Raw genomic sequence first — 12,500 nt, 5'->3', positions numbered from 1 at the left:
ACTGTCAGGAAAAGCAGCTTTTCTGCGTAAACTGTTGTGGGAACCACTCCGCCGCGTACCCAAAATGCCCTGAGTTCGCCATTAGGAAGACTGCGCAAGAGGTCAAGAACCAAAAATACGTCACTTTCTCCGAAGCCTTAGCCGTCGCCAGAGAACGCTGGGACACCCACCTTAAGGAAGAACAGATCCGGGACAGGAACTTTGAAACAACGCCGAAGCGTCCTAAATCTCAGGGGAAGACCGGGAACTCAGGCAAAACGGCACCTGCCACTACAATCCCGGATAATACGCCCCCTTGCATCACTTCAAATCCACCAAACTCCTCCGGCGCTGCTGAAAAGGCACCACCAACCCACGCCACCCCTCCCCTACCAAACGAAGACATCATAGAGAAAGAGAAAAGGCAGAAAAAGAGGAAAAACCGCAAAAGGACCGCTACCCCCTCTAGCAACCAGACTGACTCCACACCTACACTCCCTGAGAAGAAGGAAGAACCAAATAAGACGGATGCTGTCCAAGCAGCCCCTTCCGCCCCCTCATCACCTCTTACGGAAACTCCCTTAAATAGCTCCATCGGTCACATTCAGGAAACCGTAAGAATACTACAGCAAGACCTGGCCCGAACAAATCCTCAAGCGGCTCGCCTCTTAGATGGGATCTTCTTGATCCTTCATTCCATCGCCGACATTGCAAACCATGGCAGAGCTTAGAATCATGCAATGGAACTGCCGGGCGATAAACACCGCCTGGGACCTCTTGGTGCAACATCTCGCAAGGAACTCCTACGAGGTCATTGCCCTCCAATCTCTCCGCAAGCGACCAAGCCAACTCCCTACCCTGCCTGGCTATCACTACCCACCTTTTTACAAGACGGATGAAGCAGGCGAGGCGCGTGTCGCCACGTATGTAGCACTAGGATTGGCTGCACAACCAGGGCAACTGACTGGCATATCCCTGGAAGAAGGGTACGGGGTGGTCACATCTGTCTCGGTAGAAGGAGACCGTACCATACACATCTTCAATGTGTATAACCCTGTGCCTTCCCAGCACTTCACCTGGCTTCAGGACATCCCTGAGAACTGGGTAGTGGTGGGCGACTTCAACCGACGTGATGCACTCTGGGACAGTAACTACGCCCACACCTCCCCGACCATTACCTCCCAACTAGACGCTGCCGACATGATCCTCCTAAATGACGGAAGTCATACCAGGCTTCCCGACGTAGCGGGGCACAGCAAGACGGCCATCGACCTCTCTTTCGTCTCTTCAAACCTGGCGGGGGCAACGGATTGGTTTACCCTCAACGATCCCATGTCCTCAGACCACCTCCCCATATCTATCACCATTCATCTCTCCCCTACACTCCATCTCCCACCAGCGCAGGAAAAGTTAAACCTTTCCAGAGCAGACTGGAAAGCGTTCCAAGCCTTCCTGGTAAATTTTCAATGTCATCATGACCCAAACTCCACAATAGAGGACCTCAACGCCAGATTCACTGACACCGTGCTCGCAGCGGCAAGCCACGCCATCCCCCAAGTAAGAACCGGAAATGGGAGACGGGGTCATCCATGGTGGACAGACGATTGTCAGAACGCCGTCCGAAACAAGAGAAGGGCCTACCAACGCTACCTGAGAGAGGGAACAGAGGAAGCCTTTACTGACATGAAGAGGACTAAAGCGGAATGCAAACGGACCATCGCCAGGGCAAAAACTAAACTTCTGGAGGAACAGCGGGGACGACAAAGAAGACCTCACTGCAGCCTGGAAGAAGTTCAAGATTATGAAGATGCGCTACAACCCTCCAAGTAGAGACCTTACTGCCCCCGACGGAGAATTACTTCGTACGCCGGAGCAGAAAGCTGAGGGATTCCTCCGCCATTTCGCTGACGCAAGCTCGACGGACAACCTCCCCGAGGATCAACGACGTGCTCGCCAAGAAGAAGAAGCCCGCATGGACCTCTCCCCCCCACCAGGATCGGACGCAGACTTCACCCTTCAGGAGCTGCGATGGGCGTTGAGGGCAACCAAGGCTACCAAAAAGTCCCCAGGTGCTGACAGGGTCACATACCCACTTCTGCAGCACCTTCCTGTCCTCATGCAAAAGTCTCTCCTTTCCCTCTTTAACAAGTGCTGGAAGGAGGGAATAGTTCCTGAAGCTTGGAAACACGCCATTGTGGTGCCTATCCCCAAGGCTGGCAAGCATAGTGGGAAGATCGTCAACCATAGACCAGTTGCCCTAACCTCCCATATTGGTAAGGTATACGAGAGATTGGTGCTAAATCGCCTAAAGGACTTCGTCGACTCCAGAGGGGCACTTCCAAAACACCAGGCTGGGTTCAGGAAAGGGAGGAGTGTCACAGACCACGTAGTGCGGCTATCTGAGTATATCCGCAGGGCCCAGAGGCAAAAAAGGGTACTGCATACGTGCTTCCTCGACATCGCCAAGGCCTTTGACACCGTCTGGCACGCCAAGCTTTTGAGTAAGCTGAAATCACTCGGGGTCTCCCCAGCCATATACAAATTCGCCTGCTCCTTTCTCTCTGGCCGTTCCATCTCGGTAAGGAGAGAAGGGGCTCTCAGTACTAAGGCAGCCATCGACATGGGGGTCCCCCAAGGTTCAGTTGTAGCCCCCCTCCTTTTCACGTTGCTCATTGCAGATGTGGGGAAAGGGGTGAGAGGGGACACGATCGTCACTGCCTATGCTGACGACATAGCACTATGGAGGAAAACAAGGCACCGGCGACCAAAGAGGGACTCAACTCAGCACAGAGCCGAACTTCGTCACTTCCAGAGCCAGATCGATCTGGTAGTAACCCAACTTACAAGCCTGGGTTTCTCGCTCTCGGCAGCCAAGACAACCTATATGCCTGTCCACCAGATAGGATTCAACAGTGGCACATACCCGGAATGGAACCACATCAAGATCTGTGGAACACCTGTAAGGCCTGCGAAGTCCGTCCGGTACCTAGGGGTTACATTCCAGAGAGATGGCAGGTGGTCTCAACACATCCAGCAAGTTACACTCAATGCACGACGGGCCCTCAACCTTGTCAGAGCCATCCGACACGAACCCTGGGGCCAACACCGCAAAACTCTTGTCCCCATCGTTCAGAGTCTAGTGCGGTCAAGGCTCCTCTTTGGGGCGGCAGTGCTGCATGACCTGTCAAGGGATGCAGTGCACAAGATGACCCAAATTGAGTGTCAAGCACTCCGAGTGGGACTCGGTCTCCCGAGGTCGGTCCCTCACGAGCAGGTGTACAGTGAAGCTGGGATCCTGCCACTATGGCGCCGTATCAAAAGGGACGCCTGCCGATACCTCTTCAGTGCAGCCAGAGTACCGAACTCGACTGACGAGGAACTTTCCGAGGGATGGGTCGCGGCCCCACCGACGGAACCCGTATGCGGTCTTCCTATCTCCGTCAAGGATATCTGCCTCCAAGCTGGACTACAACCTGGTGATCGCCGCTTAGTGGCCCAAAATCAGGAAGACCCCTCTCCTCCCTGGACCTATTCACCACCTGAAGTAAGGACCGAAATCTATGGACTAGGCCGCCAGGCAAACCACCATCTGTTGCTCGAAAGCACCAAGAAATTCCTAGCAGAACATTATGCTGGGGATTTTCTAGTATATACGGATGGCTCTGTACTTGAAGACGGTCGCACAGGAGCTGGCTTCTATCTACAGTCCACTAGAGAGACTTTCTCCATAAGGCTTCCCCCCACCACCATCCTCACGGCCGAACTTGTTGCCATCCGGGAGGCTCTGATCAAAATCATCGCCCTTCCACAGAAGCCACCACGTGTCACGATCCTGTCGGACTCCCGTTCGAGCCTGACTGTCTTGCAGGGCGCCCACTGTACTACAAGACCCGACGTCTTAAATGACATACTGCGTCTCTCGGCAGAGGCGGCCCAAATGGGCGTATGCCTCCAGTACCAGTGGGTCCCCTCTCATGTGGGACTCCAGGGCAACGAAAGGGCTGACAGAGCTGCCCGCCAGGGAGCGCTAGCTCCCGAGGAAGAAGCTATACCCATACAGCTCACGGCAAGTGATATGTATCGGATGATAGATCGAGCCGTCTGGGACATGTGGAAGGCAGAATATGCCTCCACTGCTGTCTCCCGGGGATGGCCAACAAAGACCTGCCTTGAGGCCAACGACTCCAGTCTCTCCTCGCTGCCCCCCCACATCGCGGCCATGGTATCGCGGCTTCGGACAAATCACTGGCGGACCCAGTTCACACAGACCATCTGCTCGTGTGGCACGGAACTGGTGTCCTTTAGCCACTGCGTCTTCCTCTGCCCCGACCTAGAACAACATTTTGGCCTCATCCGAAACCTCCTTGGTGACCCTGCCACAGCCCTTGAACGCCTGCTGGAAAACAGCCTCACAGACGCCGGACGAAGACAGCTGGTCTTCACGGCCCACCTCATCTGCTCTTCCCCAGTAGTATCTCTACTGTAAAATTGATAAATCCCCAAACCCTAAAACCCCTCCACCCTACCCGCCAATCCTCCACTTACATATATACAGTGCATGTACATACATAGTATGTATATATGTGTGTGTGTAGGTATGTATATATAGATGTGCAGGTATATACATATATATGTGCGCATAAAATAATAATGACAATATAAAAAAAAGACAAGAATGATAAAAAATAAAAATAAAAATAAAAGACAACACATGATAAACACACATTACACATATTACATGGCAAACACACATTACATGGTAAATTAAAAGACAGTCCCAAAATCGGCAAGGGCCGCTGGGACAAAAAAAAAAAAAAAAAAAAAAGTTTCCTTCGTCATTTCATTGGACCTTTTAACTTTTGTAAGTAGCGGTCCCCATCAGCCCATGTATCGTGATAGAATGTGTGATTTTGCTCATTTACTGATATTTATTTCCATATTTGTATAATTGTTTAGATTTACATGTTTTTTTCTGTACGTCTATATTATCTCTGTTACAGAATTTCCTGAAGATGTCTCTTTGTTAGACGAAACGTTGAAATAAATGAATCATTTTGGCAACTTGGTCTATGCCCACCCTCCAAATGGCAAAGTATTGGTTAGAAAACTGGAGAATATCCACAAGAAGATCAACAACCTCATTAATGCTGTCGATTTTAATAATGCATGCATATATATATATATATATATATATATATATACATATATATATATACGTATATATATATATATTTTACATACATATATATGTATATATATATATACATATGTATATATGTTTTATATACAAGCACCCGGACCTGGCTTCGCCAGGTGTGCTTGGCCTACGGCGTAGCTCGCTTCGCTTCGCTTGGCAATATTTCGTAAAGATACTCTTAGCAATATTTCGTAAATATTCTCTTGGTAATATTTTGTAAAGATTCTCTTGTTAACATTTGGTAAAGATTCTCTTGGCAATATTTCATAAATATTTTCTCATTAATTATTCGTAAAGATTCTTTTGTCAGAATTCCGTAAAGATTCTCTTTTTCTTGTTAGCACCACTTTCTTTTTCCATGGTAATATTATTAACGTATTAGAGAAATATTTTTTTATGTTAGTGGAGTGGAGATTCTATTGGCAATATTTCGTAAAGATTCTCTTAGCAATATTTCGTAAAGATTCTCTTGGTAATATTTTGTAAAGATTCTCTTGTTAACATTTGGTAAAGATTCTCTTGGCAATATTTCGTAAATATTTTCTTATTAATATTTCGTAAAGATTCTTTTGTCAGAATTCCGTAAAGATTCTCTTTTTCTTGTTAGCACCACTTTCTTTTTCCATGGTAATATTATTAATGTATTAGAGAAATATTTTTTTTTTTATGTTAGTGGAATGGAGATTCTCTTGGCAATATTTCGTAAAGATTCTCTTAGCAATATTTCGTAAAGATTCTCTTGGTAATATTTCGTAAAGATTCTCTTGTTAACATTTGGTAAAGATTCTCTTGGCAATATTTCGTAAATATTTTCTCATTAATATTTCGTAAAGATTCTTTTGTCAGAATTCCGTAATTCCGTTTTTATGTATATAGATTCTCTTGGCAATATTTCGTAAAGATTCTCTCAGCGTTATTTCGTAAAGATTTTCTTGGTAATATTTCGTAAAGATTCTCTGAGTCTGAGTTAGAGTTAGTGTTTCCGGTGATGACTCATTTCCGGAGTAGGAGGTTGTAAGGTTTAGAGAGAATTAATTTTTTTTGTATACACCCATGTTGTTATGTATAGTAACCGTATAAATCGTTTTCTTCCAGACCGTCCCCGCGCCAGATCACTGTTAAAACACTTACCCCGGTCCATGACCCCCTGTTACCTTTTGTTCGGGTCACGCACTTTCGTTCAAAAATTTTAGTTTTGACCATTTCCATTTTTATTTAATTAGATAGATTCTCTTGGCAATATTTCGTAAAGATTCTCTTAGCGTTATTTCGCCAGGTGTGCTTGGACTACGCGCCCTGCCCTACGGGCAGTTTTAATGTACCAAAATGGGAAAATTATAGAGTAACAATAAATTCCATAATTTTATTTAGACCTACTACGAAGTAGTCGTCAAAGTCTCCCGACGTCAAATTCTCCCGTCGTGTGTCTCTCTCTCTCTCTCTCTCTCTCTCTCTCTCTCTCTCTCTCTCTCTCTCTCTCTCTCTCTCTCTCTCTCTCTCTCTCTCTCTCTCTCTTTCTTTCTCGTTAGGTCAATCATAAAGGCAATACATTTTTTTAATCGATTATGTTATGTCACATAGGACCCGCGGAAATCCCACGGTTATTCAACTTTGAAGTATCACGAAGGAGTCTTCAAAATCTCCTAAAGGAGCCTTCAGTCTCCAAAAGGAGTCGTCAAAGTCTCCCGACGTTGTCGTCAAATTCTCTCGCTCTTTCTCTCTCTCTCTCTCTCTCTCTCTCTCTCTTTCTCTCTCTCTCTTTCTTTCATAAAGGCAATAAAGATTTTTTAATCGTTTATGTCATGTGTGCGCCGGCCCAGCTACGCCGGGGGCCTTGGCCTGCGGCGCTGCGCCTTAGGCGCGGGCGCTGCGCGCCTTGGGCTACGCCCCTTTTTTGGAAAATAAAGTACTTCTTCGAGTTCTTCTTCGAGTTCTTCTTCGAGTTCTTCGAGTTCTTCGAGTTCTTCGAGTTCTTTTTCGAGTTCTTCGAGTTCTTCTTCGAGTTCTTCGAATTCTTCTTCGAGTTCTTCGAGTTCTTCTTCGAGTTCTTCTTCGAGTTCTTCTTCGAGTTCTTCGAGTTCTTCTTCGAGTTCTTCGAGTTCTTCTTCTTCGAGTTCTCCTTCTTCTTCGAGTTCTTCTTCTTCGAGTTCTTCTTCGAGTTCTTCTCTTTCGAGTTCTTCGAGTTCTTCTTTTTCGAGTTCTTCGAGTTCTTCTTTTTCGAGTTCTTCGAGTTCTTCTTTTTTGAGTTCTTCGAGTTCTTCGAGTTCTTCTTCTTCGAGTTTTTCGATTTCTTCTTCGAGTTCTACTTCTTCTTCTTCTTCGAGTTCTTCGAGTTCTTCTTCTTCCTCTTCTTCGAGTTCTTCTCCTTCGAGTTCTTCTTCTTCTTCTTCTTCTTCTTCTTCTTCTTCTTCTTCTTCTTCTTCTTCTTCTTCTTCTTCTTCGAGTTCTTCTTCTTCGAGTTCTTCCTCTTCTTCTTCTTCGATTTCTTCGAGTTCTTCCTCTTCTTCGAGTTCTTCTTCTTCACCGTAGTTGGCGGTGTAACCGATTTACCACCAAACGCGAAGGTGTGACCGAATTACCACCGGACGGCGTAAGCAACCATTAAATTTTTTTATATTAGAGATACTCCCATGTTGTTGTGTATAGTAACCGTATAAATCGTTTTCTTCCAGACCGTCCCCGCGCCAGATCACTGTTAAAACACTCACCCCGGTCCATGACCCCCTGTTACCTTTTGTTCGGGTCACGCACTTTCGTTCAAAAATTTTTAGTTTTGACCATTTCCATTTTTATATATATAACAAGCACCCGGACCTGGCTTCGCCAGGTGTGCTTAGCTTATGGCGTAGCTCGCTTCGCTCGCTCTTCATTAGAGTACATATAATTTTTGCTATTTCGTAACATATTACAAAGGAGTCTTCAAAATCTCCCGAAGGAGTCTCTAGTCTCCAGAAGTAGTCGTCAAAGTCTCCCGACGTCAAATTCTCCCGTCGCGTGTCTCTCTCTCTCTCTTTCTCTCTTTCTTTCTCGTTAGGTCAATCATAAAGGCAATACATTTTTTTAATCGTTTATGTTATGTCACATAGGACCCGCGGAAATTCCACGGTTATTCAACTTTTAAGTATTACGAAGGAGTCTTCAAAATCTCCTAAAGGAACCTTCAGTCTCCAAAAGGAGTCGTCAAAGTCTCCCGACGGTGTCGTCAAATTCTCTCGCTCTTTCTCTCTCTCTCTCCTTCTCTTTTTCGTTAGGTCAATTATAAAGGCAAAAAAGATTTTTGAATCGTTTATGGAAAATAAAATATCAAAATCATATTGCTTTTTATTTCTTGTCAACATCTAGCTGTTCTCGCAAGTCCTTCGAGTTCTTCTTCTTCGAGTTCTTCTTCTTCTTCTTCTTCTTCTTCTTCTTCTTCTTCGAGTTCTTCGAGTTCTTCTTCGAGTTCTTCGAGTTCTTCTTCGAGTTCTTCGAGTTCTTCTTCGAGTTCTTCGAGTTCTTCTTCTTCGAGTTCTCCTTCTTCTTCGAGTTCTTCTTCTTCGAGTTCTTCTTCGAGTTCTTCTCTTTCGAGTTCTTCGAGTTCTTCTTTTTCGAGTTCTTCGAGTTCTTCTTTTTCGAGTTCTTCGAGTTCTTCTTTTTCGAGTTCTTCGAGTTCTTCGAGTTCTTCTTCTTCGAGTTTTTCGATTTCTTCTTCGAGTTCTACTTCTTCTTCTTCGAGTTCTTCGAGTTCTTCTTCTTCCTCTTCTTCGAGTTCTTCGAGTTCTTCTTCTTCTTCGAGTTCTTCTTCTTCTTCTTCTTCTTCTTCTTCTTCTTCTTCTTCTTCTTCTTCTTCGAGTTCTTCCTCTTCTTCTTCTTCGATTTCTTCGAGTTCTTCTTCTTCTTCGAGTTCTTCTTCTTCACCGTAGTTGGCGGTGTAACCGATTTACCACCAAACGCGAAGGTGTGACCGAATTACCACCGGACGGCGTAAGCAACCATTAAATTTTTTTATATTAGATACACCCATGTTGTTGTGTATAGTAACCGTATAAATCGTTTTCTTCCAGATCGTCCCCGCGCCAGATCACTGTTAAAACACTCACCCCGGTCCATGACCCCCTGTTACCTTTTGTTCGGGTCACGCACTTTCGTTCAAAAATTTTAGTTTTGACCATTTCCATTTTTATATATATAATATAATATATATATTATATATATATATATATATAAATGCATATATATATGTATATGTATATGTATATGTATATGTATATATATATATACATGAATATATATGTATATATATATATGTATATATATGTATACATGTATATATATATATATATATATATATATATATGTATACACACATATATATATAAATATATATATGTATATATATATATATATATATATATATATATATATATGTATATATATATAATTTTCTTAACAGTTGCATGGAGAACACGAACCTACTGCTCAGCCATCAGTTCTAAAATTTATCTGATTAATGTCGCTGTCAGTAGCGAATTTTTCCCGTATATATATATATATATATATATATATATATATATATACATACATATATATATATATATATAATATATATTTATATATATATACATACATACATATACTAATGCTTTTTTCCTCTTACAAGGGAGGTAGCCAAAAGAAAAAGGCATAATTTCTTTCCCCCCCCATTCCATCCCTGAATACACTCCACACCCATTCACCCTTCTTCCCATCTTAGTACCCCCTGGATGACGGGTAATTCCTGCACCTTGTCCACTGCCTTGGGTCAGAGGCAGTGTCGCAAGTCACAGCACATCCACAGCAAGGCCGCTTCATTTAATCGGCGACCCCCCCCCCGTCTCCATCCCTCTATGTAGAAAAGGAGAAGATGGGGAGAAATCCCTTCCGGCTGCGTCAAATTTTTCTCACACATACTACCTCACCCCCATCCCCCCATCCACTCCACCTCATGCATCACAACAGTATCCATATACAACCATTCTCCATTCACCCCTGTCTTTTGTCTTCTTCCGTCCTTTCTCACCAGACATTCCCCTCTTCCCCAAAGCCCCCTTCACCCCATCAATCCATATCATCCTAGGACGTCCCCTCATGTTCACTCCCTTCACATCTGCCTTCCATACCTCTTTTACTAGTCTTTCTTCACTCATTCTTTCCATGTGTCCAAACCATCCCAATACTCTTTTATTAACCCTATCTCCCAGCTCCCTTTCCACCCCTGTTCTCCTCCTCACCTCCTCATTTTTCACTCTGTCTAGCCTAATAACCCCCATCATACTTCTCAGACACCTCATCTCAAACATATTCAAACCCCTTCTCTCCTGCTCTTCTATGTTCCTTGCTTCAGCCCCATACAGTGCTGTTGGTACAACAACTCCTTCATACAGTCTCCTCTGAGCATCCATTCCAAATGTCTATACCTCATTACACTGTTTAATTCATCAAGGCATATACTCGCTTCTCTCAATCTACATTCTACCTCTACCTCCACTCAACATTTTACTGCCACAATTGCACCCAAGTATCTGAAACTATCCTCTTCCTCCAGTCGCTCTCTTTCAATGCTCACCTCCAGTCTGCTGCCACTTTCACCCCTTGTACATCTCATCACCTTACTTTTGCCCACATTCATCTTCAGCTTTCTTCTTTCACACACTCTCCAAAACTCTGTCACCAACTTCCTCAATCCCTCCTCCGATCCTGCCTTAAGCGTAGTGTCATTCGCAAACAACAACTGGCTCACCTCCTATTTTTCTCCATTTTCTTTGACCATCTCCAATCCCTGACACACCACCCTTGCATTTATCTCTCGCACCACCCCATCCATGTACAAGTTGAACAGCCAGGGCGACATAACGCATCCCTGACGAAGTGCCACCTTTACCTCGAACCACTCACTCTCTCCATTTCTGATCCTGACATATGCTCTACTACTCTCATAAAAAACTTTTGACAGCTCCTAGAAGCGTTCCTCCTATCCCGTATGTATGGATACATACATACATACATATATATATATATATATATATATATATATATATATATATAGATAGATAGATATATATACACACACATGCACACACAAACACACACACACACATACACACACACACACACACACACACACACACACACACACACACACACACACACACACACACACACACACACACACACACACACACCCACACACACACACACACACACACACACACACACACACACCTCTCATGGCGCTGTGGTTAGAGCTCTGGCCTGCCACTACGGAGGTCCGGGTTCGACTCTCGCCCGGGGCGGAAAGGATATCAGTGTCGCAGCGCTGAGGGGTGTGACTCCAACTCTCGTGGGCGGGGAGTTGGGTGTGTGTGTGTGTGGAAGGTCATCAGCATTACCCATAGATTGGACCTACGAGCTCTGAGCTCTCTTCCAGAAGGGAAATAGCTGTCGATCACGAGTCCAACACGTGATCCAAAGACCAAGTGAATACACACACACACACACACACACACACACACACACACACACACACACACACACACACACACACACACACACACACACACACACAGACATATGTATATATATAAATATATATATATTTATATATATACATATGTATATATATATATGTATATATATATATACATATATGTATATGTATATATATATATACATAAATATATACATATATATATACGTATATATGTATATATTTATATATATATATATATATATATATATGTATATATATATATATGCATATTCGAATAAATAGAAAAAACACGTGATATACAAAATATGTAATAAAACCACTTAGAAAATAAAATGAAAGGTTACCGAACGTTTTTGTCTGTTTAAGACATTTTCGAAGGTACAGAGTAAGGAAACAGTGACAATATATATACAAAAGAAGCACACTAGGGGGGAATTAGGACAGGTCTATGGTGACCTCACCCTCCCATCACTGCCGGACGTTTGAGCCGGCTACTGTCAACAATTTTGTATGATATAAAGTAATCTAATATATACATTCCCATACTCATATTCATATTCTCAATTGAAGCTTTTATCTAAAATGGTTCTATGATATTCCTCTCCTTAAAGTCCTTACTTAAGACAATTTTCTTTGTGTTATCCCAATCAATGCAATGATTAAAATCCCTTAAATGCAAAAACAACCCACTTGAAACTTGCCCTGTTCTGATGTTATATTGTCTAAAGGTTGATCAATAAGCCACATGCACAGTATATCGTCAACATATTTTTATGTGGCCTATTGACCAACCTTTAGACACATACACACACAAGC

General features: G+C 43.7%; 1 protein-coding gene across 1 annotated transcript; it reads left to right on the top strand.

The window, feature by feature from the left end:
* The first annotated feature begins 714 nt into the window (after positions 1-714).
* Positions 715-1,809, top strand: LOC143022692 (uncharacterized). The gene has a single exon (XM_076181020.1). The coding sequence runs from the start codon at positions 715-717 to the stop codon at positions 1,807-1,809; it is 1,095 nt and encodes a 364-aa protein (XP_076037135.1).
* The last annotated feature ends 10,691 nt before the right edge of the window (positions 1,810-12,500 follow it).

The sequence above is a fragment of the Oratosquilla oratoria genome, unplaced genomic scaffold, assembly GCF_046742065.1.
Source record: "Oratosquilla oratoria isolate Oo_2021 unplaced genomic scaffold, ASM4674206v1 SCAFFOLD140, whole genome shotgun sequence".
NCBI classification, from domain to species: domain Eukaryota; kingdom Metazoa; phylum Arthropoda; class Malacostraca; order Stomatopoda; family Squillidae; genus Oratosquilla; species Oratosquilla oratoria.
The sequence above is the reverse complement of the archived record's forward strand: the minus strand, read 5'-3'. Positions and strand labels throughout refer to the sequence as shown.